The sequence below is a fragment of the Cygnus atratus genome, chromosome 16 (genome assembly GCF_013377495.2).
Source record: "Cygnus atratus isolate AKBS03 ecotype Queensland, Australia chromosome 16, CAtr_DNAZoo_HiC_assembly, whole genome shotgun sequence".
NCBI lineage: Eukaryota > Metazoa > Chordata > Aves > Anseriformes > Anatidae > Cygnus > Cygnus atratus.
The window spans coordinates 12,233,082-12,260,971 of NC_066377.1; the positions used below are offsets into that span (position 1 = coordinate 12,233,082).

Here is a 27,890-nt window from a genome sequence, read left to right on the forward strand (position 1 = left end):
AAGTTTTCACTTAATGCTTTATGAAAAGTGTTTTTCTTCCTAAACTTTTTCTTCATGTATCTTACTTTCTTGATGAGATGGAGTAGAACTCAAATACAGTCAGCTCTATGTTCGTTCTGAGGGGGCTTTTAAAGGAAATAACCGATCATGGGAAATTATATTCCTCCCTCCTCATCTCTGCTCTTCAGAAGAGCTTTAGATTGCCTCATTATAAGTCCTATTTCCTCTACTCTGAGAGCTTCCTTGGAAGCTTTGTTTTCCATTTTGTACCTCTGCTGTGTGGAAATCACCTTTTTACTTCATGGATTTTTTGCATGTGTGTGTTTTTAACAAGAAAGGTTAATAGGGCCGATATTTTAGAATGCACAGACTTAGGAAATGCACTTGGGAGGCTACTCTGTGGCTGTCAAAAATGTAAACCATTCTAACACTTCCCTTCATATTGCTGTCATGGCATAATTTTTAACAGCTGCCCCTTTACTGTGAATTCTGCCAGATGTGGCAATGTATATTAAAGGCTAAAGGTCCAGATCCCTCAGGCCTGTGCTTGGGAAAATATCTATGTAAAAAATGGTAGTGTGACCACAGCTGCAGTAGCAGAACCTGCCATATTCTTAATTACTAAAATGGAACTGTTGTCGCCGTTTCAAATACATACTGCTGGTCCTCACTCATTCATCTGTTGGGTATCTGTCTTATTAAAGGAAGTAAAACAAACAGTCCTTGAAACCATTACAGTTCTTTAAATTGTATACAAGGGACACTGAACTCTGGCAAACAATCAGAAAAGATAACCTGCTAAGCCGTCTGGCTTTAAAATTGCCCATTACAGGCATAAATCCTCGAGTGTACCTGTCAGTCCCTAATGCCACATGCTGAAGGAAAGGAAGATGACGTATTGTTTGGCCAGGGTGGGCCTGTGTAGTTCTGCGTGGAGGCGCTCAAGGTTTGCACCAGGTATTTCTTCTTTGGTATTCGGAAATGTGTCTTGTAAATATGACTATGTAGTGGGTATATAGCTGGTTATGTGATGAGAAAACGTTGATCATGAAATACATGGCCCCAGCTGTGAAGTGACTGGTCAGACGGAAGGTGGCAGGGCATCTAAGTCATAGAATCATAAAAAGGGGTTGGGTTGGAAGGGGCCTTAAAGGTCATCTGGTTCTTTGGGAAGACGGGGCAGAACAGTTCCTGCGGCACCATGAGCGAATCCCTGTCCGTTTTTGTCAGCCTTGTAGGAAAAAAGGAAAGGTATGATGTTTAACGTAGGTGGGTTGAATTAGCTACTAAGGCTGGATCTACCTGACTTTAAATTGGACACTGACGTGGATTAACCAGAAACTATAAAAACCAGATAAGTAGGAATGGCATAATACAGGTCTTCCCTGTTGTATTTTTTAGGCTAAAGCATGTCATGAGATTCATCAGTTACAGAGTGAGTTTTTGTGCATTAGTGTATCATCCAGTCCTGATGGTGGGAAAAGAAGGGATTGTATGTGTATTGCATATTCATTCTGCAATTCTTAACTGTTCCCTGGGTGGCTTGTCATTTGAGCAATCATAAATGATCCACGATCACATTTTCCACTGCTATTTCCAACAGATGAAGCAATAGTAGTGTATCCTGTAAATCCTATAATACAGATAATCTTAGGGTGGAGGTAATGAGAAGATATTTTTTTCCGGTATAAACCATATGGCAGTTCTTTAGTGTGTGTTTTGTTTTTTTTTCTTTTGGCGTCAACATTTGTATCTTATCTAGCCACGGCTATATTCGACTGTTGTGTTCACACGTCCTTCATCTAGATTCTCAGTGTTTTATAGACAGGACTTGTTAAGTTTGCCTTGAAATTGGCTCTGTGTAGGATAGTTGTCGTGTCAAAGTGCTTGCTTGAGTCATTGCATTTACCTTCTGTATTACTCTAGTCTACGGTTAGTTCTACTGCACGATTTGTAGCAACGTTCTGGAAGGTGCTTTTTAACAAGGAACACAAGAATCCCTGGGCTGCTGATTCCTCATCATATGCAGCTAATAAGGTATTTTTTTTCTTGTTCACATACAAGATAATGGTGCCTTTAGATCTATTTCATAACAGCTTGTAAGATGCTGTCAGTATCCACATAAATTAGTTTTCAATGAGAGATCTTACATATAAATGGAACTTAGTTTAATGTCCAGGCCTTTTTAACTTAACAATGAAGAATGAATTCCCTTTAAGTTGACATCACATTGGGATATCTTTTTCTCTTTTACTTCCAATGATTTGAAAACAAGACAGTCTGCCCAGAGGCAAGTGAGCTGATGCTGCTCTGCCTAAGCTCAGTTGCAGGAGCTGTTGTCCTGCAGAGGTAATAGAGGGATAGATTTTCATCACTGGGTCTTTGATGTCAGGTTAATATGACTCATTTGGAGAACGTTGACGCTTAGCATCGTAAGTCTGTACTGTGATTTCTGAAGAAAGGAATAGGGTGCAAGTCAGTGTTAAATTTGCCTAGCCAGGTAATTAATTGTATCAGATGAAATTTTTTAAAATCTGAACTTTCATGTACCTGTGCTCCTTTCATGTGGTTAGCTTAGGTGTCCTTAAGGATTACACTGATTGAAGAGCCAGATACTGCTGTTACTAGAAGTGCGAAGGAGGCATTGAACTTAATGAATCAAAGAAATGAAGGGGTTTGTAACATACAATTCAAGTAAAAGGCACTTAAAAGATACTTGAAAAGCCATGTGGGTCAAGTTAGCTAATTGTAGATATTAACTTGTGGATTGTATTCTGGCCAAATGATACAGGCACAGCTTTGGATACCTGTGGGAGCATGCCATGGGAGCAATGTGTGAGCTCCTTTCTTCATGGTCTGTTATGCTTCCTGCTGTCTTTACACAATTAAAGCTTGGTGAAAGCCTTTGCGTACCATACACTGGTAAAACAAACTGTGTGCCATAATTCAGGTTTGTTTTATTCAAATTTATTTTTCCTTGTGTTAGATAATGTAAGGAAATGCTTTTTTTTTTTAATCTTAATATTTTCAAGGAGTCGCAGACCTCTTAGCAGTTTCCTTTTAGAAGGTGTTAACAGGTAGGTCTTCAACAAAACAAAAGAATAAGAAAAAAAAATCCTTGCTTAAGCCTGCAGTGAAAATAGGCTTATATGTATAAGGTTAAATTTTAACAGTAATTCTGATAAACAAGTACATAAAGTTGTCACGAAAATTTTGTCTCTGATGATGAAAATCTTTAGTATAGTGCAAGCTCCAATTTGACGGTCTGTGGAACCACCTGCAACGAGCTACACTGCTTTGAACCCTTGGTGGCTTCATTAGGTACAGTATTCTTTCCTCTGCCTGAACTGTGGCAGACTGCTGATGTGTACGTGTGCTTGAAGTTTTGTGCTGTGTCACTGATCAGTGTCATCTGGAGAATCCTAAAGCCAGGTCCAGTAGTTGTATGTCATTGGTTAGTAACTGAACAAGCAGCTTACGTTCCTTTTAACATTGAGCTTCATGGATGTGATCTTTAAAAATCAGCTAGCTCACCTGTACCTCTCTTTTGTCCAGGACTCATGGGATTCTTCCAAGCAGGTCATTGAACAGGCCAAAGCCTGCTCTCCTGACAGCTGGGGCATGATCCTGCTTTAATGCCTTGTTTCTGTCTCTCAGGATCATGGAATAACAGAGGGTGTCCTACTACAAATGCAGTGTGCTGGATTTGCAGCTTCCTGTGTGTTCTTGTTTCCTTCATAAAACACTGGGCAATGTTCCATTATAAGCACACCTTTATTTAGGAGATAGTATGAAACGTTAATATTGTGATTTCCACAGGATAACCAGATGGTCTAAATAGTAAGCAATGGGCTTTAAGGACTAGAATCCAAAATCGGTACCACAGGCAGTTAAGGATTGTAAGTTAAAATTGCAAGGGGTTGTGTAATGGATTGGCAGCTAACAGAGTACTTGAAATTCATTTGGCATTTACATGCACGGTAAATTCCAAATGAGCTCCTAAGAACCCTATAAAAAGAAAAAAAAAAAAAAAGAGTGCGTGTGTGGACTGCTTGTTTCTCCCTGTAAGTTATATCCTCTTAGTTCTAGACTGTATTTGCTTTTGCATCACTGGGACTTTCTTAATGTACATAAAGAGGTGATTTACATTCTTAGATATAGTGCAGGAATTTGCAACAATATCAGAATAAGTGGACCGTTGTTATCTTCATAACTGAAGCTGTGTGAATATATCTTAATTTTTCTGCCCACAATTCAGGGCAGCTTGCTTTCATGCAATGAATATTGGTAGATCCCAAGGAAATATAGCCACAGATTTTATTAACAATGAAATGCCTGCCTGCCAGTTGCATGGCAGATCACGTTCAAACTGGCAGTTTGTTACAGATGTGTATGTAATGGTTCTAAATCATTGTGTGGATTCACTGTATTCTGTATTTTACTCGAACAAGTTCCAATAACAGTTACACAAATAAATTAAAGTGCAGCTGTCAACATCACCAGCGGGAGTTGAAGGCGTAGGCATAATATATTAAAGAGCTGATGCCTCGTGGAAAACTTTTGAAATTTATTTTGCTAGATGAAAGCAGCAGCAGATTAATTTCCACTGTTTTTCATCTCTCACTTTTAATAATCAAGATGACTTGTAATTGAGCTGATTCCAGAAGGTTTTGTTACAGTTCTGGGACTGGTTCTGTATCTGTTCCATTAGTCCCAGTGTATCCTTTTCTGGTTATTTTATAGTTTTAACCTTCCTGGAAGTGAAATTCTGTAATGCTTTGTTTAGGGTGTATAATCCCTGCATATAAACCATAGTTTCTCAGAAGGTCCAGAAGGGTTTAGCTTCCAGATATTTTTCCTTTTACAAAATTTTTGCATAGTTCTTAAAATCAGGGTTTTGTTCTTAAAACTAGCAAAACCCCATGTCTATGGACAGCTCTATTTAAAACTCTGTTATTTTAGCTTGGTGGCCCTGAGATGCCAGCTTTAGATGTCGTCAGTGTGTGCCTGTCAGTTTGAGCAGCTCCCCAGCAATTTCTTTTCTCTAGTCACTTTTTATCCAGTTGGCACTGCTTGTTTTGACTCCAAATTGCTGGCTCTGCTTCTCCCTGGATTTGCTAGGGAGTTGAGCCAGGCCCTCAGAGGCAGGCTTCGCTCCACTGCCTTGCTTGCCACAACTGTGTTTGCATCCTTTCTTAACTAACTCTCTCATCTCCTATTTCCCAAGTTTTAATCAGGTATTCATGTTGTGGTATAAAGTGCAGGAAGCCACGCAGTGGTTTCTTTTCCCTTGTCCCCTCTTTTTGCCACTGGTCATTGCAGAGTTTCTGACAGCCTTTGGTTAGTGGAAGTAGGATGCTTGGGATCCGTTCGTACTCATGTCCACAGGCTGTCGTTCAAACATTTCCAGAAAGCATGAAATATTTCTACCTAGCAGACAATGGTTTTTGTTTCCCTCCAGGCTGGCTATAGCCACCTGTTCAATAGACTAAATTCATCAAATCATTTTTAATCACGTTCGTTGGACTGTGGAGCTGTGCCAGGGTCCTACTAAGCAACAAATGGGTTCAGAGCAGGCACAGTGCAGTTTCTGGTAGAAAACAGTTCCTCTGGTGCTGGTTCTTATCAGCTTGCCTGTGAAGGATAAGAAATCATCAACATTTCAGATTACTCAGGGACAAAAGAGCAGAGATTTGGCTTATTTGCATCACAGTGGTAACTCCATTTATTTTGGATTTGTACCAGCATAAACTAGGGTAGAATTAGGCACAGAGACAAATAATCTTTGTGTTTCTTAAATAATTAACCAAATCCACAAGGAGCTAGGCTGATGAATGGTTAACAAATGAGTGAAACGATCAAATGCTATTCATTAAAACTAAATGTTATACCATATCTGTATCTTCCTTTTCTCAACCCAGGAGTTTTTTTTAGGGATATACTTTGAAAAAGAGGAACTCTGAGTGAAGCAAAAAGACTTTGGATTAAATATCCCTTACAAAGCAATAGATTTCACTGGTGCAAGTACTTAGGGTAAGATTTGACCTGTAGTATTTTACTCTCTCTCTTCTAAAGGGCATGATTATCTGTAACAATTCACTTGTAATTTGGACTTGTGGGAATATAAAGTTACAAGTCTGAGAAATAAATGGTTTTCTGTAGCACTGAAGAAAGATCTCGTCGGGTATTAACTGGAGTTTATTTGGACAGTGTAGATTTCTGCTTGTAAAGATAGAAAAAGAGAAAAAAGTCAAGGAACTGAACACTTTACTGTGTATAATCAGGTCAGGTTCTTTCATATAATCATGCAGGTCTATTCCAGATATTGTGTGTTGCTGTTCTTCATTCATAGATCCTGTGTTTCAATGAAATGCTGTAATGCTATTTCATGCTGGGAGGTGTGCAGATACCTAGCAGGTATTTCTGGCAGTAGTTAAGGTGAAATTTGACCCCATGCTTAACAATTATGTAGAGAGAAGTTTCTGGACTTTTTTAGCACAGATGTTCATGATTATATAAATGACAGCTCATAGGGGACTTTTCTGCTTAAAGTTTCCCATTGATCTGCATTAACAGGAGTTCCACAGGTACACAATAATGGTCAACCCCCCCCCCCCCCCCCCCCCCCCCAAAAACAACAAAAAAAACCACACCACCCTTATGTGTCCTAGCTCTGCTTTATATACCTAACAAATGCTGAAATAAACAGCATATGGCCTTTGCTATTTTGCTTCAATGTCCTGGAATCACAGAACAGCTTGGGATGGAAGGGACCTCAAAGCCCACCCAGCTCCAACCCCCTGCCATGGGCAGGGACACCACCCACTGCATCAGGTTGCTCAGGGCCTCGTCCAACCTGGCCTTGAACACCCCCAGGGATGGGGCACCCACAGCCTCTCTGGGCAGCCTGTGCCAGGGCCTCACCACCTTCTGAGGGAAGAATTTCCTCCTAACCTCTAACCTAAATCTCCCTTCCTTCAGTTTAAAACCATTCTCCCTCATCCTGTCATTATCTGATCAAGCAAAAAGTCGCTCTCCATCGTTTTTAGAAGCCCCCTTTAAAAACTGACAAGCTGCACTGAGGTCCCCCCGGAGCCTTCTCTTCTGCACGCTGAACAGCCCCAGCTCTGTGAGCCTTTCTTCACAGGAGAGGTGCTCCAGCCCTCTGGGCATCTTCGTGGCTTCCTCTGGACCCGCTCCAACAGCCCCACATCCTCGTGGTGCTGGGGGCCCAGAGCTGGACTCAGGGCTCCAGGTTGGACCTCAGGAGGGCAGAGCAGAGGGGCACAATCCCCTCCCTCCCCTGCTGCCCACCCCTCTGCTGATGCAGCCCAGGACGCAGTTGCCCTTCTAGGCTGCAGGTGCACACTGCTGGCTCTTGTTGAGCTTTTCATTCACCAGAGCACCCAAGTCCTTTTCTGCAGAGCTGCTCTCAGTGAGTTCTTCTCCCCATCTGTGGTCACATCTGGGATGGCTCTGGCCCGGGTGCAGCACCTTGCTCTTGGACTTGATGAACCTCATTCGGTTCACGTGAGCCCTCTTCTCCAGCCTGTCCAGGTCCATTTGGATGACATCCGTTCCTTTCGTTGTACCAACCACGACACTCAGCTTGGTGTCATCTGCAAACTTGCTGATGGTGCACTCGATCCCACTGTCTGTGTCATTGATAAAGATATTAAACAGCACTGGTCCGAGGACAGACCCCTGAGGGACACCACTTGTCACCGGTCTCCACCTAGATGGAGAGCCATTGACCACAGCTCTGTTGTTGCAGCTGTCGAGCCTATTCCTTGTCCACTGAATGGCCCACCCATCAAACCCATCTATCTCCACTTTAGAGATTAAGGTGTCATGTGGGACTGTGTCAAAGGCCTTGCACAAGTCCAGTTAGATGGGAAGACTGACCAATGTCTTGTTGACTGATGCAGTCACTCCATCACAGAAGGCCACCAAATTGGTCAGGCAGGATTTGCCCTTGGTGAAGCCGTGCTGTTTATCTCAGATTACCTCCTGGTGAAGAGACAGCTCTAGAGTTCAAAGCTTGCATTTCCATATTCTGTGGCTTTTTAACCAAACTTGCTTATCCATCAAGGCTTCAAACCACAGCATAATGAGATTTAAGATGTTTTCTCTACTGAGTTAAAAGTACAGTTCTTGTACAAAGTCATAAATGTTCCTTACCAAGAAAAGAAAAAATTCCAGTCATGATTTCCTTCTAATATAGGAATAAAACTTTTCTTAGCTACTAGTATGTTGGTCATTTTGCATTTTAGTTGCTGATTCTTCAGATTTACAGCATGACATGTTGTTGAGGCTGCTGCTAATTATGTATTAGTTATTATGGTAATTGACAGCTCTCAATTTTATTGTTGTGACTACAGAGTACCTGGTAACAAGCTGATAACGCATAAAGACTACAGCCTGTTTTGCTGGCAAGAATCATCAGAGTTTCTCTCTTCTCCTGTCTGTGTGTGCAGTTATGAGCTGTTTGGCATAGAGGCTGTTTTATTTGTACAGTGCTTATCACCACAATGTTAGAGACATTGTGGCAGTACAAATACTTGCAGGTATGTACATATATAAACACATATAATCCACTTCTCTCAGTCAGTAGGAAACTCAAATCACACTTTGGAGTAGTGTAGTGTTTAATCAGATCTAGTTTCAGCCCGAAAGCAGGGGCAAATTGCCGTTCCTTGATGATTCTTGACCTGTTTGATAGCCATTCTTAGGGAATGCTGCTGTTAGAAGTTGGCAGGTTGTATGCCAAAGCTTTTACACCACAGAGCATTGTCCTGAAAGGATGGTGAATCCTTAGGCTGTTGATAGTGTGGTGTTTCATTTTTCTGGGGTATGTGTATGGGTGTCTTTCCACATCTTAGTAGATTTCCCATCTTATTTTCCTTGGTTTTAATTTTTGTGGCACACACTGAATCTCAGTATGTATGTCTGTAGGGGTCTAAGTTATTTAGGAAACTCTCAGCTGATTAAATCAGTAAATCCAAATTGATTCTGAATGTACTCAGGAAAGCCTAGGTTCAGTTTGCATTGGTAAGGAGAGTAATAATATGCATTGTGCAGAAAACCCTGAACAGAGAAGGTGCTTCAGTGAACTAACTACTAGTAATCTACGTAGCCATATATGCAGATAATTCTTTGACGTCCGCAGGTTCTGTTTTGGGAAGACTGGTGGCAAAGTTAAATATTTTGTCTGTTAGTTCCTCTGTAAATCGTTTTAACTTATCACTTCTACTCCTGGAACACACATTTCTATAATAGAGTTTTTCTTTGAAGGAAGTTGATGTGAGGTATTACAGGATATCCACAAAACGTGGTATAACAGGAACTAGAAATAGCTACCTGTCAAGAATGGGATTCTGTTGCTTAAGCTTAAATGCAGAATCCTGCCTATGCAGGACTCAGGTTGGGTTAATGCCAACTTCACACTGGTTTCCAGATACAGGACGCTATATCAAAAAAAAAACAAACACTTCTGGAGTCTAATCTCCAGAGGCCATGCTATAGCTGTCCTGTAAACGTCCAGATAAACTCCCAGGTTTGTCTGATGGTTGGAGATCTTGTTTCGTACTAACTGCCGTAGGGACAACACAACAGCAAGCAAGGAACATGTACTTTAACAAAAAAAAATAGAATAAAATTTCTTAACTAATTGCAGGCATTCTTGGGAATATTGGGAGACTTATAAAACAAACAAACAAACAAAAAACAGTAAAACTGTAACATCTAATTTGAGATCTTGGTTCTCTGGTGGTCTTCAGGTATAGGGGAAATATCCTGTCTGCCTTTCCCTAATTGGGCTATTAGATTTAGTGATGTGGTCTGGCCTCTTGGTTAGGGAATTGCACTCTGTGCTTGGGACATTTTCTCCATTGTGCTGCAGCTGGGGAAATTACCAGCTCTCACTTCCCATCCCCTGTAATTTTTCTGCTATTGGCTGCTCACTCAGTTGGTAGCGCTAAGAATAGATGAGCAGAAATGTCATTCATTGTTCACCACTGTAGATTGCTGTCTTAGGCCTTCAATCTCTTTTCTTTAATGGCTACAAAATAGGTTCTTTCATACACAAAAGAGATTTTGAAATGTCTCTTTTATGCTCTTTCACAGGGAAGGTTGTGATACAGGGTGAGACTCGTGAAGTAAAATGGGGGGTTTATCAGACCTGAAGTTCCCGATGTCAACAGGCACGGCTTCCCAAGTACAGTGCTGTCTTAGAGCAGTGCACATAGTGTATGGGTTTTGCTGTACGTGGGTTCCCATGCCCCAAACCAAGCCGTGCTTCAAGAAATTATCTTATTTTCTGTATGCGATTAAGAAGAATATAAAAAAGAAAACAAATTGAGTGTAGTTTGCGTTGTCTCTAAAGCAGCAAGGCTTTTAGGGTTATGTGGATATTGTCAGATAATTTTTGGACTGTAACATTTTAGTAGGGAGAAGATCTCAGTCTAAAAGCTCTGTTCAACTTACATTTGAGGTAAAATGGACTAGGCAGATAGTTTTTTTGAAAAATTCCTCATACTATTGGAGCATATTTGGGGTTAATACGATTGACTCTCAGGTATTCTTTCAGTCATATTCAGAAGTAGAAAACTTGTTCTTTCAGAAAAAAAAATCACCGGAATTCATAAATACTGATGTAAATACTCAATTTCGGGAGTATTTCTGTATCTAGTAGGGAGACTTATTTCTTTGTGGCTAGTGTAAGACGTGCACAAGAGACTGGCTTATACCTTAAGGGTGGAAGAGATCCCTTTATGATCTGGAAATTACCACGGAGCTTCAAGTTGTTCTTAATGTATACCATGCCACCAGATGCAATGACCCTTGCCATACTGATATTTTTGTAAGTGGTTGGATTGCTCAAATAGCTGTGTAAAAGGTGTGGCCTTAGTGGCAGCACAGTGGCTATTGGCAGCTACTTGGCTTTTTCACACTTTGTGGTGTACTTGTTGTCAGAAAAAGTGGAATGGTAATTGATCTCTATGTTGAATTTCTGGGATGAAAAATGGTGCTTTGGATGTAAACCACAGTAAAATTTAGGTATTATTAATGTACGTGGTTTTGGAATATGCATAAGGAATAGCTGGATTGAGATCTAGATATTCAAGTAGTTTCTTTAAGTTTCATAGGGTGTAAATCTATGCTTACTTTCAGCAAGAGAAGTAAAGAGAGAACTTTTAACTTTTAATGAAGCATAACTGTGATAACAGGAGAGCCTATTCTTCTTTGTGCTGACCATGTTCCTCACAGTCTGCCCAAGTGTAAATGTCATTTCAGTAAGGTCTTTAAGACATGCAGAGTGACTTCCTGACATAAGCACTCAGTGAAGCTCCTATTAAAATTAGTCAATTCTGATTCATCCATGTTTCATATGAATTGTGAGCTCTCAATTGCCTTCTTGCTCAGATAAATGTCAAGAATGCATGCACACAGGTGGCCGTCCACTCTGAAACTTGACTCCTGGGTAGTCTGTTGGATGCTGCTTTGTGTTACACAGGTGCACTTGTTTAGAAGCCCCAAGGTTGCTGCTTTTGTGGTGCATGTCCACCATGGTGGCTGACCATGATCCCTGCTAGCATTGGTTGCAGTGTACTGCTATTACAGCCTCAGCTCCTAACAGGCTATGTCAGATGACTTGCCTTTTAATGGTCAGTGTGTTTAGTGTTTTTCACCGGTCTGTCATGGGAAAATAAATGCTTAAATGAGAACATTTTGTTTTATGGGCTGAAAAAAAACTAAATTTGCATGTCAAGCTTGGCATGTGCTTCTTGTTGGGGGTTGTGAAGTCTGTTGGCTGGAACACAGGACTACATTCAGTCTGTGGCCTTACAGCCATCTATTAATCATTATTTCCAGTTATAAAACAACATGCTAATACTTGCTTCACCAATATGTTGTGAGGATTAACTGTGAGCATACGGTTCCTTGAAATGCCCTGCCTGTGCACACACCAGTGTCCTTCCTCTTTATGCTGACCCAGCTCTGGGGGCGCACAGTATTTGTGAGAAGAGAGATTACTGTTGGTGGTGCAACAGCAGAACAGACACTGATGAGTCTACAAGTCTCCGCGGTCGTGATCTCTTATGTTTAAACTCCAGCTTGGCTGTTGTCTCAGCTCTCCTTACTGCTTTCATCTCTTCCGTGTATCTCTAGGTCGTGAGTGGAGTGGTAGAGGGCAGTGGGATGTTGTATTCCCCACTTTGCCTTAAATGAAATGAAAAATCTGCCTTGGGCTTTTCCTGCCAACCCAGCAGGTTGCTATGGATTAAGCTACTTAATCAATCCAGACAAACCATTCCATGGTGCTCACAGTAGTCAATACCACCAGTCACTTGCCATTTCAGCAGCTTAGAGACAAACGATCTTTCATTCTGCGGACAGAGATGTGCCAGAAAGCAAAAGTTGCTAAATAGCCTCTCTAGAAGAAGCTATAAAATCTCGTTGCCTTCATCCTTTCCCACCATCATAAGCTGGTAGCATAGCAACTGATGAAGCTGCTTGAACTTGAGTTGACCTGAAATTACATGTTTCATGGTTTGTGTTTACTCCCGCCTTTCTACTTTTTTCGGTGCTTGTTGAGTTTACATTTGCAGTCCCTATGGGAGATTAGCAGCTTGTTCATGCAGAAAGCTGAAATAGATTTAATAGCACATGATATATGAGCTTAAATAGTCCATGGAGTTAGCATCATGAGGTGGAGCTAAAGCTGGCCCTGACTACTGACTGTGGAGAACACCTTATTTTTGGTAGGGTGTGGATGCAGTTCTCAGTATTGCAGTGTAGACTTGGTGCAGCCGTAAGAATGGAGGGCCTCCCATAGAGCAGTGTTGCAAATTTTACTGGTTTGGACTTGACAGCAAGGCGATGTGGAGCGTAGATATGCACGTAGATATGCATACAAGTTATAGTAACCCTGGGGCTTCTCACATTGGAAAGACAATTTAGACGCTGGTTCAGAAATGAACTGCAACTTGAATGGCTGTTGATGCATGCACAGTTGCAGCAGTTTCTGGTGAAGAAGTCAATACATTTTCACCAGTGTCCAGTATTTTATCATTTCCCATGTCAAAAGTGTCAATGCTCAGTTCTCATGCTTTGTGTTACTTTTGTAATTGCTGCATTCCAACATTTGTGTCTTCTGTTCTAAACCCTAACCTGGTGTTGTTCTTAGGTGATTGCAGACCAATTTGAAATGTTAATCCACACCTCTGATGTGTCTGTCTTCCCCCAAACGGAGGAAGAAGTAAAAGTAAAAATGACTAACCGTTGTGATAGAAAATATGTTAAGGATGTCTGGACATCAGGGTTTGGTTCAAGTGCCCGGGACGTGCTCCTGGAGAAGCAAAACAGAGCAGTTAGATGCCAGTTAGAAAAATGTAATTGTTTTTGTGTGTGAAATGAAGATCGAACTTTTTATTTCTGTGTGATGCAGCCTTAACAGATGAGGTTGAGATGCCTTAGCTTCAGAACAGTCTGCATAAGAGAAGGAAGTTCTTTCTTTGACAGGCATTTTAGTCATTGAATTATTAAATCAAAGGGCATCAGTCACTAGTGCGTGCTCTGGCTGCATATATAAAAGGAAAGTGAGTTGTGCCTATCTTTTCTAGAGAAAAGCATAATCATATATCTTTGTGATGATTTTGGACTGCAGCACCTGAGTTCTGCTGCCTTGAATTGAGAGTATTCACAGAACATGCAAAGGGCACACAGGTTTTTTTTACAGAAGTATTACTTCTTGACAAGCAGTTTTGTTCAGCTTGCTTTTTGGCTTCCTCTTTAATGGACTGACTGGTCTGATACCTCGCTGTATTGCACATTGAAGGCCAAGCACTGAAAACATAAGGAAGTAAAATCCATCTCACCTAAATTTGAGTACCAGTCAAAAGAGAGAAAGTTCAGAAATTGATTCATTTTGTATTTCTTAGATATGAAACTTACCTTGTACATTCTCTGAAATTGTTCATTTCTCTCTATTGACTATAAAGGGAACTTGAGACCACTAGCACAGGCTTGAACATACAGACATTACACAATAAAAGTTCAGGGTATTTGTCACCAACTCATGGGTGCCTAACTTCTTAATACACAAAACTCCTTTTGTGTTGGGCCCCTCATGGTTCACGAACAATCCCTGTAAACAGTTATATTCCATAATAATGTCACTCCATAAGCAACAAGGAGTATAGTACTGTTCTTGTTCATGATGCCATTCTGTAGCTGTTCTGCAGTTGAAAAAGTCAGAAAATCACACACACTTTTAAAATGAGAGTTGAATGTCTCTGACTCCCAACCTCAGGGAGTTTGTCACTCTTCGAGATTAGCTAGAGACTGGCTGTGCACTGTATGGGGAGCTCTCCTACCCATGTAAGGAAAGGTTGCCTTCCAGCACTCTCAGAACACAAGATTTAGGAATGTGTTGGTATGGTAGTGGAGATTCCTATGTATCAGTGCTGAATCATTAGGGAGCCATGGGGGAGTCTACAATCACCTTCTTTTTTTCTTCTTTTACAGTACAAATGATGACTCAAAGAGAAGCATTCAGTTCTAATCTGTGAGTTCTTGTAATAAGCTTTACAATTAGAGCACAGTGTCTTCCATCTAATTCACTTAATTTACTCTGGGAAATGAGATACTGTTCAACTAATCCGATGCTCTTTTCTTCTTTATTAGAGAATGAAAGCATCCTTGGAGGCTCTGGTGGGATTCAGACTAAGCTTCTGAGAGACAAATAGTATGAAAGGCTAATGACATAGTCCGCTATGGTAATTCCCAATTGGTATCTGGTGCCCCTCTTCTTTAACCTATAATACAAGTAGGGGAAGAGTTGGTAGGATGCAGTGGGCCTGTACCAACTCTTTCTGGTCACAGGGTGAATTCATAAATTTTTGTATAGTGAGATGACACTTCTACAGACCAACTCTGTTAAACCAGGATGTGTTCCATCTGCCTTGCATGGTGATTGCAGTGCTTTTGGGAAAGGATTAAGAGGTTTTCTGCTGCTTCATGCTAACTCTTACAAACATTATTGAGTTCCTCTCTTTAAACCCAGGCAGTCCATTTGCTTAATTTAGAACACATGTATTCAAATCACTAAGGAATGTTTTCACTGCTTCTTAAGGGAAAAGTACAAAGATAATACGTTCTTCGTTTTTGTCAGGCTGCATCAAGTTCTCCTTTAGAACATAAGCACTACACCTACACTGCTGTGAGATGCAAAGGGTGTATTCCATAGTCTTTGAATTTTGGGTCTTTGGGAATGCTGGAAGATGAGCATCCTGTCAAGTATTGGGTCTCTTGCTCCATTGGCTTTCTCTGGTGATATCAATTGCTATCCCTTGAGGTCTGCTCTTCTCTTGTTCTGCATTGCTGTTGTGTTAATTCTCTGACCACTGCGCTTAACTCTTTCACACCTTTCTGGATCATTTTTTTCTCCCCCCCCCCCCCCCCCCCCCCGCTTCTTGTACATATACTGCTGGGCTTTCTTCAACTTTCTTATTCTCTGGGTGACTTGCTGTGCTTATGCTGTTTCAGTTCTCTCTTCTGTCATTTCCTTCTCAGCCAGTTCTCTCTGATTAGCTTGCTGTGAACGTGCGATTCCTTTGCTACATGAACGGAAGCAACAGTCTTTTCCCACTATAAATATCAGCAATCTACAAGCCATTCACAGATCAAACTTTGGTTCAGCACTTGTGGGGCTTTATTCATTGATGCAATATTATTATGGCTCGGCCTTACTATGTCCATATTGCTGAAATGCTTGTCTAGATCCTCAATTTCCCATTCTGACTCCAAAGCCATTTTGTAGTAAGCATTTGCCAGTGACCCATCCAGTGGCTGTTCACAGGATCATAGGTTATTGCCAGTTGGAAGGAGGCTCAGTAGGTCAGTTTTCCAACCTCATGCTCAAAACAGTGTCAAAGTTGGTTCCACTCCTCTCGAAATGATCTTTCCCCTGGCCAGTTGTTCAGCCTCCTGGGAGTGGCTACATCCCCTTAGAAGTGCCACTCCATTTCTTGCGCTTCATGGAACTAAAGGATTTCCCAGCTCAGTCTGTCACATAGAAGTTAACGCTGCTGCCTCTGCTTCCCCATTCCATTGGTACCACTACTTCTGACTGGGTCATTTACAACTTCATTTTTGGGGGAGGAAGAAATTCCTGCCTCTTAAGATAGCACATGACGGATAATATGTGTAGGCAACTTTTTGTTGTAAGATACCAGAGAGCTGATAGTAAGTAGACAAAAATATTAGCATGTAGACAAAAGTATTAGCTGTGAAGGGAGAACAAGTAAAGCATATGACATACTATGATGTGTGTGGTCTATATTGTAGAGTACTGAAGTTACTCATCACTGTGTAAGTTCTGTGTTGGGAAGTAGTATCAGAGCATGCTGACACTAAATTTGCTAATCCATAGAACAAAATAGTGTCTAAATGCAACCCCCAACTTACTGTTCCAGCGTCCTAGATCTTCAGCTAAATACTAAACTGCCAGATTTCCATTTTTCTGTCGGTCTTTGATTTTAAGCACATAAGCATCCTCTGATGGTTCACAAGCATGTCTGTAGGGTTGGCCTCAACAGGGCCAAGAAGAAACTAGAATATCCACAGGGATATATCACCTGGTGTAGGAGGGCTAATGGGGGAGGAGAGACTAAATGTTCTGTCTAAGGGTGGTGATTGCCTGCTGGGACTGCTGTGTTTCTTAATGGGATACAAAACCAGCTTTTGTGCCTGTAAAATGTATAATCTGTGACACAACTGGGCCTTGTTGTGTAGAGTGCAGAAATCCTACGTCTTCCTCTTCTCTCACTTTCCTGGATTTTGGCTTTAATTAAATATTCAAAATTATTGATTTCAGAATCGGTTCTGAGCACTTGCCTTTGGAAGTAGAGTGACCATATCCCTCACTGGTGCGATTTACCCATCCAGGTGAATTAATGAATCACTTTATTAATGCCACGGGCACATTTCTTCAACACAGATGACATGTGCCACTGCTGTCAGCCTATTACATTACTGTGAGACAGATCTGAATGTTTCTCTACTAGACAAAAGAGCTATTAGTACAGTGTCAGTGCAGTGAAATAGTGTCATGCTAAATATTGAAAAATCCTTGTGCCATTTCTTCATGCAGTAAATGGAACTGGAAGTTCAGACAGTCACTGGAAAACAATTCAACTTCTGTGTTTGTAACAGTAGTAGGTAATGTGCTAATAAGCAATATAAATACTACAATTCAGAGCTCAGATTGCTTATTGCAGAGGTGTAAAGCTAGAAAGGGTGCACGCGAATGCTGCTCAGACAGTAAGGTGACTGGCTCTAACAGCCAGCGATAAACAAGGTGTACAAAACAGTTCTGCAAAGGTGACAAATTCATCTTCAAGGATAGAGATTCAAAAAAATTAGAACAAGGGCACTTTGCATTTTTTTCTTAAAACAGCTGGGTTTCTTAAATGCTAATTTAATTACCTGTGTTTTCAGTAGCTTTAAATTGATACTGTTTGTGGATATTGTCTAAAAAACTATACAAATATATTTTGTTCTGCATTTTTTAAATGTTCTGAGGAGCTTGAAATTTGCCTTCCAGTCTCATCTTTACCTATTTAGCGCACACAGTCTACAGCCGCTCATTTAGGATGCTGTGAGAAAATTGCTGTGTTACAGTTCCCATTAGTAGGGGAATAAGCAGCATCAGGTTTGGAAACGCAGATCTTGCTTGTCAGGCAAGCGTCTTTAGATTGCAGCTCCCCATCCCTGCCTTTTTAAACCCCAAAGAATGAAAAACATTGTGTGTCTTCTGATCTTAATTTTGGAACTTGTGCTCTCTGTTCTATTCACATGAGAAAACAAAAGAGAGCCGTCTGTGGGCATGTTGTAGCTATCTTCCTGCAGTTCTGGAGGTCTGGCCATGTATGAGGCATGCACAGCTGATGGTTTGGGATGATTTAAAGGGTCATCAAGCAGTGTGAATGGTACAGGCTGGATGGCCCAAACAGTTCTGTTAGGGGTTTTTGTCTAAAACCATCTGTAGACCAACAAATACAAGTGAGAGTTCATGGTCTCCTTGGTTGTACATTTTTTCAGGTTATATGATTATTGTTATGAACAATTATTATTATGAATAAGGAATGAATTTTCAAATAACCTAAAGATTTTCTTTGTATAAAATCCATAACTTAAGAGGTTTGTCCAGCTGTTTTAAATTTTCTATAATGCTTTTCTGTTACAGATTATATTACAGAAGACAGTGTTGTTGGGTATTTCTCTCTTATGTTTCAGTCTGTCTTATTATTCAGATGCAACTGGGAATTGCACAGAACTGGGGAGGAAAAAAAAAGATTTTCAGAGTTTCAGATATTGGAATTTCTAAGCTCACTTATTGCAATTCATGTGTTTTGAAGCTTCAAGCACATTCTTCAGGCAGCAGGTAGCTGTCCTGTAAAACTTCATTTGAAGTGATGATACAGGTGCTGAAAGATTATTTTAGGAAGTTCTTAAGTGGTAGTATGCTATGTAGAAATTTAATGTGTAATTCTGCTGTTCTTAAACTTCCCTAGAAGTGCACATGGGGCTGCAGTTTGAGTGGTGGTATGGGGTGTGATGGACCTTTGGTCTGAGCGGGTAGAGCTGTTCTCAAGTTGTGTGTTTTGTTTCTATGAAACAGCACACACTATCCTAATAAAATAGGACAAGATGAAAAAAGTACTGTACCCAGTATTAACACTAACTTTCCCTAAAGAACTCAACTAGTTTCTCTTTGCTTTTACTCTTGGAAGAGCAGCCTCTGCCTTTTCCCTGTTGAAAAAGCAGTATAATGGCTTCACTTCATTCATAAAATGGCTTCATTTTTTTAATATTGAATCTTTTGCAATTGTTATAAGCTGCTCAAACAAAAGCACATTAAAGACCAGCTATTCTTCCTTCTGTAATGGCATACTTACATGAAATTTCAAAAACACAACAGCAAAAAAACACCCTGACCTCAACAACAAAACCCCCCAAAGGAAAAAACTAAAACAAAACATAACACCCTACTGTTTTCAGGCCTGATTTCTTTGGCAGCTCCTTTTCGGTGTCCAAAACACTAGAGTTGTTCTAAAGGTCTCTTGGGAATGAGTGACCTTTTTCTCTGGATAGGCTGTGGTGATGGGTCTTCAGTCTTCTTTTGCAAGGATTGATATGGCAAGCACAGCAAGCTCTCAGCTGTGCTTATTTCCAGCTTCACACTCCGGAATTTTTTCTTAGATTGAAAGTCATTACTTGACGTCTGTGACTATAGTGGTTTTGAACACACACTGAGGAGGAGCATGTTCAGGAATTTGTATGAGGTGAAATTCTTGTCTCTTGTGTTCCCACCCCAATCATATGAAGTAGACCCTTAAATATGTTTTCTCACATCTCATATTTATAAGCAAGACTAAGTGGCAACACTATTTCAAAGTGTAATGTGTAGGATGCGACAGCTCTTCATGTTGAAAAAAGGTAAATGTATTTGCCATACACAAACTGTCACAGAGCTTTAGTTTATCTGCTTCATATAGATTAATGTACAGGTATACCCTTTAGTTTCTGTCAGTATTCAGTATTTGCACTGATGTTGCCACATTTGTTTCAGTTGTAATAAGAAATGCACATGTGAGAAACCTAAGTGAACCTTCCAATTTGAGCATCCTAAAGAGAAGGTATAAACTTCCAACAAATTTTTGTGAAATGGATCTCTGTATCATGCTGTGATTCAGACATGCAAAACAAAAATTAAAATAACCATTAGTATCATAGCAAAACTTGAAACTTCAGCCAAGATCAGGACCTCACTGTTCTGATCTGTGCCATGTCAATAAAAGTATAGTATTTCCATTCCACAGATAAGACTGTTCTGTTTTCCAAATTTGTGGCTGACCTGGAACTTCAAAATCAACCATGAACCATGATTATCCACTCAAAAAAGTAATCATCACTTGTAAAGAAATTATTGCTAATACATTAATGTAATTCAGTGAATCTGAATGGCAGATGGGCATTTCATTCAAACATTCTGTTCCTGTCTTTCTTTGGTTTCCTTCCATGTCAGTCCATTAGATCTTTTTAGCTTTCAGTGAAAGTTGTCATTTTGGTGGATAGTTTGGACTTCATCAACTGTCAAGCCAGCACAGTCTCTAACTGTAACACATAGAAACTTCCACACAGAATTAATGCAGGTGACAGTCACTGAGACATTTAGATACCTTCTTAATTGTCCTAATCTTAGAAGGTTATCTCCTTATTGAACATAAGCATGGGTTTCTGTGTTTAGTAATTGATAATAAAATAAATAGCTTTAGCTTTGTTTCAATTAGGACTGAGCATGTTTCTTGCAACTGCATTTTCAAGTAAATTTTTTTTGCCATGTCTGCTTCATCATATGCTCTTGCCCAAAGGGAGCTTTCTCCTTAGTTCTTTGTGGCTTTTGAACAATCAGTCTGCTTAGTTTTCAGCAATCTCGTTGTGCTCTTTCAAGCAGAGGTTTTAGATGTGAGAGGTAAGTTGGGTTAAAGTTGGCAAAAAGAATTCAGAAAAAGCACTCTGTGAAATAATCTTAATGTACCTCTGGGTGCGTTTCTGAGATGAAAGTCATTGCTGGCTGGGTAGTATTTGTCACACTGCTGGGAGAGCAACTTGCACACCTTTTACTTGGATGATAGTCAATCTACTACATTTCATAGTTGCTTACACTTCATAGATCTACTGATATTACTTACAAGATTACCCAACACTTCCTGTAGGGAAAATTGTAGTTTCTTGCAGTATAGTAGCCAAAATCTGAGGCATTTCATCTTTTCCTGAGGAGCTCTTGGTTCCATGAAGGAGCACCAAAACAGCTGAGACCACTACCGAGGACTGACAGACCAGCTGCTTGCTGCCACGTTTCTGATGGGCTTGTTGATTTTCTCCAATATAAGATTTTCTTACTAACAGTGCATCATCTTTATGGGAGAGGGAAAAAAAAATAAATTGTGCAGTGAAGGTGACTGGAATGAATAATTTGTCTTCTATAACATCTTTTTCCTTCCTGATAGATCCCAACTGTCAGAGTTTAGCTGACTTCTATTGACTTTCTCCAAATTCTGGTCGTTTCCCTTCTGATGTTTTACCACAGGACTACAGATATCTGGAAAACTAAATGTAGAATTCATATTCCTTTCATATTTCATTTTTCCACTCATGCTGCATCCTGTGTTTTGTCACAGAGCACTTGCCTGTCCTCTTCTCTCCCCTTCAGAAAAGCACATAGAAAAATATTTGAGTAGTCGGGTGGAAACACTCAGGAGCAGTTGTCCAAGGTTAAAGTGCATGTGTTACTTCACATCTTCCCTCTTGTAATGGGAGCAGGCAGCCGCAGCCTGAATTCTGTCCAGACTCCATAACCGGACCAGCCTGGCACATACAATAAAATCTACTCGTGTTCAGTAATCCCTCCCCCCCTTTGTGGCTCGTACTCCATACATCTTTTGTTTCCGTGAAAGAAGTCATCTGGGAACCCCTTTTTCTGTCCTTCCTGAGACTGGGCTTCGGGCTGGGTCCAGGCTAGGCTGCTGAGCTGCAGCAGGCCGGGCGCAGGCCGCCTCGTTCCTGAGGGGCCTGGGGGAGCTGGGAGAGGGCTGAGGGGGAGCACCGGGCTAGGCAAAGCCTGCAAGATAAAATATGGGTTGGATGGATCAAATGGGGCTTAAAATACGGTTGATCACAATTACATGTGTACAGGCCCAATCTGTCACCGTGTTTATTTAATCAAGATCGCATAGAGATTTTAATTAAAATAGTGAGCTTAAAAAATCAGGCTGGTCATCTGTAACTGACAAGTGTGTTTAGTTACAAAGGCCAAAAAATGGTCCTTATTTATGTGTTAGTTTTGCTAAATGAATAATTTGTTTAGATCACTTCCAATCACTTGGCACAGAGTGATGTCGAGGAATAGTTTCTCATCCACTTGGTGCCATTAGGAAAGAGCCCATTATTTTCAGTGAGGTGGTATCCAGCCTTGAAAAATTGCTATAACTGCTGCTCGTCTTAGTTCCTTGAATTTGGAAAATGGGAGCAAGAGTTTAAATTTTTAATTTCTCAGTATTCTGCAACATCTGTTTCTCAAATGGTGCTTAGAAAGGGAAGAATGGGGAGGGGGGGAGGGAGGGAGGGTGAGCTGGGGCTGGGGTTGGAAACCACTATTCTTTCTGGGGGGAGATAAGGGGAGCTGGTTTAGGTCTGGCCTAAAATAGAGAAGACATCACTGTTGGGTGTCTTAATTTAACTTGCTTTGGCAATATTAGTTTCTAAACTTGCTAGACAAGACTTTCATGTCTGTTTAGCAGGACAAACTGCTCTATTAATTAAGCTCAGTCCCATAAATCTCTTTTTAACTTGCAATCAAATCCCAAAGTAACCTGGATCATGTTGCTGTTGAAGTATCTGCAGCCCAGGAGAATGGGGCTTAATATTTCATTTGTCTTGTGTTCAGATATGATGTGACTTGTAAGATGTCATTTTTTCATTGGGAATAAAAATCACTAAGTCTATCTTTCAATGGTCTTGCACCAAGAAACAAGTAATATACTGTGATTTATAGTAATCTGATTTTTAATGAAAATGTATCTACATGCATTTCTTGAAAACAAATTTCTTGGAGAAATAACCTTACTGAGTCAAAACATAATCAGCCTGACATTTCATATCAGGAGAAAAAAAAAAGTGCCTGGAGTTAGGGGAACATTGCAAAATATAAATGGCAGAAACAAATACTCATGCAAAAATTTAGCTCAGGACACTAGTTTTTGCTCATGTTGGATACCTGCTACAATTACAGTGCAGATGGCTTTTTTGGAGGTACAATGTGCACCTACTGCAATCAATCTCAGAGATAGTGTAGCTCATTGTAATTAGTTAGCCAGAGGAAATGAAATTAAGTACCATTTCAGTTGGTAATTGTGTATAATAATGGTTTCTGTGCATTTGTTTCTCTTCACTGAGCAGATGTTAACTGGCAAAACTTCTCTGGAGGGAAAAACTCTGGAAAGCCCTTTGATCCTCCCATACTTTGGTGCTCAAACTCCTTTCTTCCATGTTTCTGTGGGTCCTGGAATCTTCCATTTTTCTGGGCTCTTTGAGGAAACACCTTTGGAAAGAGGGACAGGGGAAGGGTTAGAGTAATTCCTCCAGGAACTGGAGTAGTAATTCCTACAGGACTCTAAAATTAATATCATGCTATAACATTCATAGGTTTATTTTTCTGAGAGAGAAATGTGCTTTTTGTCACCTTATTTTCACAAGACAATAGAGTTTGTGTCCTTTGTGCCGAGGGCAAACCACATTAGAGTGTGACAGAGGGAAAGCTAGACAAGATTAATGAAATTGCTCATAATCTTGCACAGTTCAGCTCAGGTTTTCAAAACCACAAGGCATATGTTATTCATGTGGCTTCCAATATGCAAGTGTTATTTATACACATGGTGGGGGGATCAGGCAGGCGGCCAAAGTCCAGTAGACTTTTTGTAGCTTTTGTCAGTGTGCTGCTGAGATGTCTTCTGTTGGCTTGCTTTTTCTTTTTTTTACCACACAGGTTACATTCAGTGGCTGGGTTCCTCATGATGCTTCTCAGACATCTAGGCACTCTTCAAGTCTCAGACTTTGCTTGAGTAATTGTGCTCATGCAGTTAAGCAAACTTTGTAGTCAAACACAACGGCGTGTGTTGATTCACTGGTGCCTTAGTCTTTCTTAACTCTTTGTTACCAAAACCACCAGTCAGTTTTAGCAGCATCCGGACTACTAGACCCCTGGAAGATCCCCAGTGTTCAAATCTACTAGTATCTTCTCAGACAATTAGCCAGTGCTTTAATTAACAATACATTCCATTTTTAACTTTTATTTTGCTCAGTAAAATCCTGTAACGAGCAAGTGATTTGAATTTTCCACTCATTGGTAGTTGTGCCATGTTCAGCATTACCCTTTGGCTGGGTAGTATCCTTTGGCTATTACAATAGCACAGTCGATGATCACGATACCCTGTGGTGTCAGGTCGCAGAGCAGAAGGACTGTTGTGCTGGAGCGTTTTTATACGTGGGGTCTGAGTGTACTCTGTGTTATGCAGGACTTCCTTTCCTCCCTCACCTTATGATATATTATATAAATATATAATATGTTATATATAACTATATATATATATCTTATATATTAGAAGAGAGAGAGGGTAGATTTAGACTAGAGGTTAGGAGGAAATTTTTCACTCAGAGGGTGGTGAGGCCCTGGCACAGGTTGCCCAGAGAAGCTGTGGGTGCCCCATCCCTGGAGGTGCTGAAGGCCAGGTTGGACGAGGCCCTGAGCAACCTAATGTAGTGGGTGGCATTCCTGCCTACGGCAGTGGGTTGGAACTGGGGGACCTTTGAGGTCCCTTCCATCCCAAGCCATTCTATGGTAAGATTCTATGATATGCTTATATTGACTACCATTATGCATATGAATGAAAGAGGAAATAAGCATAACCTTCTGATCTTCTAAATGTGACTGTTGCTTTCCGTTTTCAGCAGAAGTTGCCTTGTGGGCACTGTATTTTTGAAGTATATGTTTCTGAATTGGTCCTGCTACCAACTACATTGGTATACGAGTGCAAGGGGCAGAATCTTTAGAGCAAATAAGATGTCAGATTTTTTTTTGAGTAACATTAAATGACAGGAGGAACTCTGCTTCTAACAAAAGATACTGAGATCACGTTGCTATACAGGTACATTGTGAAAAGTTAATCCTTTTGATAAAGTGGCTTCAGGCCTCTCATGATTTCTGTTTGTCTACAGAACCCCCAACTCCTATTGCCCCTCCTGAGCTGCTGGCGGTCGGAGCCACCTATCTGTGGATCAAACCCAATGCCAACTCCATCATTGGAGATGGGCCCATCATACTGAAAGAGGTGGAATATCGGACGACCACTGGGAACTGGGCAGAAACACACATTGTAGATTCCCCTAATTACAAACTGTGGCATTTGGACCCTGATGTGGAGTATGAGATCAGAGTGTTGCTGACTCGCCCTGGAGAAGGAGGCACAGGGCCACCTGGGCCACCACTCACAACAAGGACAAAATGTGCAGGTAGGGTTTCTGCTGTTTTATTATACTGCATGGATGTTTTGGTTTAGTTACTAATGCATAAACAACTGGTACTCCACCTATCCTTACTGTAGACATTCTTCTTTAGAGATCTGAATTCACACTGAGTTTTAATGTATTGTGTTGTTTTCTTTTTGTTTGTTTTTGTTTTTTTACTTTACCATCCATAGGCAAATGTTTAAGAGTGTTGGTTTTTTTAAGTGTAGTATGTTTGATAAACTTTCTGCTACAGTGTATGGCTGTTTTCTGTTGAAAAGGGCAAGCCAATGGGAGTTTTCCAACCAATTCTCATGCTGGCAAACTGATCTTAGGACTTGTCTGTTATAAAATTTTCACCTTGCAAGTACATGGCGAAATATATGTTGTTCTTGGGTAGCTGTTTATCATTGGCTATTCAGTACAATGGTGTGAAGTGGTAAACGTTTTTGTATTCTATTTGATTGTATTGATTCTTCCTCTCAATTCTGATGAAGAAACCTATTCAAACACCGTGGAGTGTCTTCCATTTGTCTTTCATATTGGAACAGATCAGTGTTGATCTAGGGACAGGAGAAGTCTGTCTTCTTTCTAAAGCATGTTCGCCTTTCAGGAAAAACTAAAGGATCATGTTCCTCATGTTTCAGGTACATTGGCTGTTCATCCTGTTCTCATAGCTCAGTCATAAGCCATTAAGGGAAATCAAGCTCTGTGCCTTGCAAGGGAGTGAACAAAGTAGTTCACTACCAAGCAGTTTTTTCTACCACACAACTGTATTCTCAAGGTTTTCATTTTTGTAATTTTTGCGAGATTCTTACTGTGGTGTGAACAAAGGACAGAGACTAAAAGACTGCTCTCCGCTTTCTACAACTTCCCTTTTCTCCCCACAAATTAGGTGGTTTACAATGAGTTGATTTAACCAGTGGAGAGCTTACACAAGTGTTCTGGTTTCAGTTACTCTTTCTGACCAAATAACAAATAATGCATCAAGAACAGACAAATGCCATCCTGGGATGGGGTTCAGCAGTGCAACGTTAGTGTTCCTCACCCACTCTCAAAGCATGAGCATCCCCAGCAGCACCCTCTTCATCTGCCAAGAAAGGAAGCCCGGCAGGTCACGAACGCATGGGCAGGGCTGGGGAGCACGTCCTTACTGCCTTTCCTTTTCTGTACAGGTTAGGCAGCAATGTGAACATCTAGTGTCTCTTTGAGAAGATTTTGTTAAAAATAAAAATTAAAAAAAAAATCTGAGCATGAAGATTTGGCATGGAAGTGTTTGCTATACTCAACGCTTGTCTATTGATAGAAGAAAATATCTGGAGGCTTTCCTGCAGCTAGGCTGTGATCTGGATGTCCTGGCCTGTTTGAGAAATTGGCACATGCTCTCCTACCCAGCTTTTGGCTGTCTCCTTATTCACTAGCATTGTGGTCAAATTCTCTAACCTTCATCAGAAATAACTACAGACCTGACCTGACACTATGCATACGCATACGGAAATGCGGCATGCTGGGGTTTGGTTTCTTGTTCATGCCTTGCAGCTTTGTAGGCACGCTTTCCAGAGCAGCCAAGCTTGCAAACTTGTCTGGTAATACTTTCCAGGTACTACAGGGATTTAAAAAAAAAAAAAAAAAAGTCGCTAACTTTGTGCTTAATATGATGTCTTGTACTGGATCTCAAATTGCTGAGCTGCTTGCTCCAACTGGGTATTGACTGACATCATGAAGGATGATGCAGATAATCTGTTCAAATTGGCTAAGTGGTGCCACTTACTGTTTTCCACCCTAATTTACTAATGAAAATCTAACTGGAGAAGGTCATTCTATTAATGTTAATTGGCATACAAAGCTTCTTGAGATTGATGGTGATGACATTTATGTTTTGTGTAGGGCACTGGGTGGGTGAAATTGTAGTGATCTTGATCTAAACATGGACTCAAAGGCGGGAAGGGACTTGCACAATATCTGAAGATACACAACTTCTTGAAAATACCAACTGAAAAGTTAAACAAGAAAATACAAGTCATTATCCCAATTCTCATGTGTGGTGGTAGAACTCCTTTAAAATGCTCTATTTCCAGTATAATTACACAAATCTTCCATGATAAAGATTTTCAAAAATACGTTAAACCAAGAAAGGAGCACAACCTCCTTGATTTTTCTTGGAGTGCCTGATGAATGACATCAAGTGAAATTGAGGTTTGTTTTGTTTTTAAATATTTGAGTGAAGATTTGTGCTGCTTTTTTCACTGGAAAAACATTGGACTTTTTTTCCCTTTTGTTGTTGTTGTTTTTCTTTTTGTCATTACGTTTTCTTGGCAAGGAGGGAGGTGTATAGGCGATTAGTAGATGGCTGACGTAGTTCTGTTTTACAGTGTTGGTACTGTGTTTATTAGGCCCATTACTACAGGTAGCAAAATTGAGTGCAGAAGTGATAGCAGAGAATATCACCTATACTGGAGATATAATATTTACTTAGTTATTGAAATTGCAAGAAATCTGTGTAACCATAAACAGAACTTGTTGGTGACTTTCTGAGAATCAGAAGCCAACACCCTCTTTACTAACTGATCTCCGTGCCGTCCTTTCACATATGCATCATATACTTGTGTGCTAGGGAGTCTGAGTATGTCCTGGGAGAGCTATCAATTAAAGCATACCTTAAAATGATTTATTTTTTTCTCCAACTCTGAGTTAGAATAGAATTTGGGAAGGATCAGGCTTCTCTCTTGCTTCAGTTCAAGTGCTAGAAGCTCATTTACGAA

General features: G+C 40.5%; 1 protein-coding gene across 1 annotated transcript in view; it reads left to right on the plus strand.

Annotated features, from left to right (window-relative positions):
• The window catches only part of PTPRT (protein tyrosine phosphatase receptor type T), a 532,802-nt gene that overhangs the window by 287,523 nt on the left and 217,389 nt on the right, over positions 1 to 27,890 (plus strand). Inside the window, exon 8 of the mRNA XM_050713944.1 lies at positions 24,841 to 25,134. Coding sequence (XP_050569901.1) covers positions 24,841 to 25,134 — 294 coding nt within the window. The remainder of the gene's footprint in view (positions 1 to 24,840; positions 25,135 to 27,890) is intronic.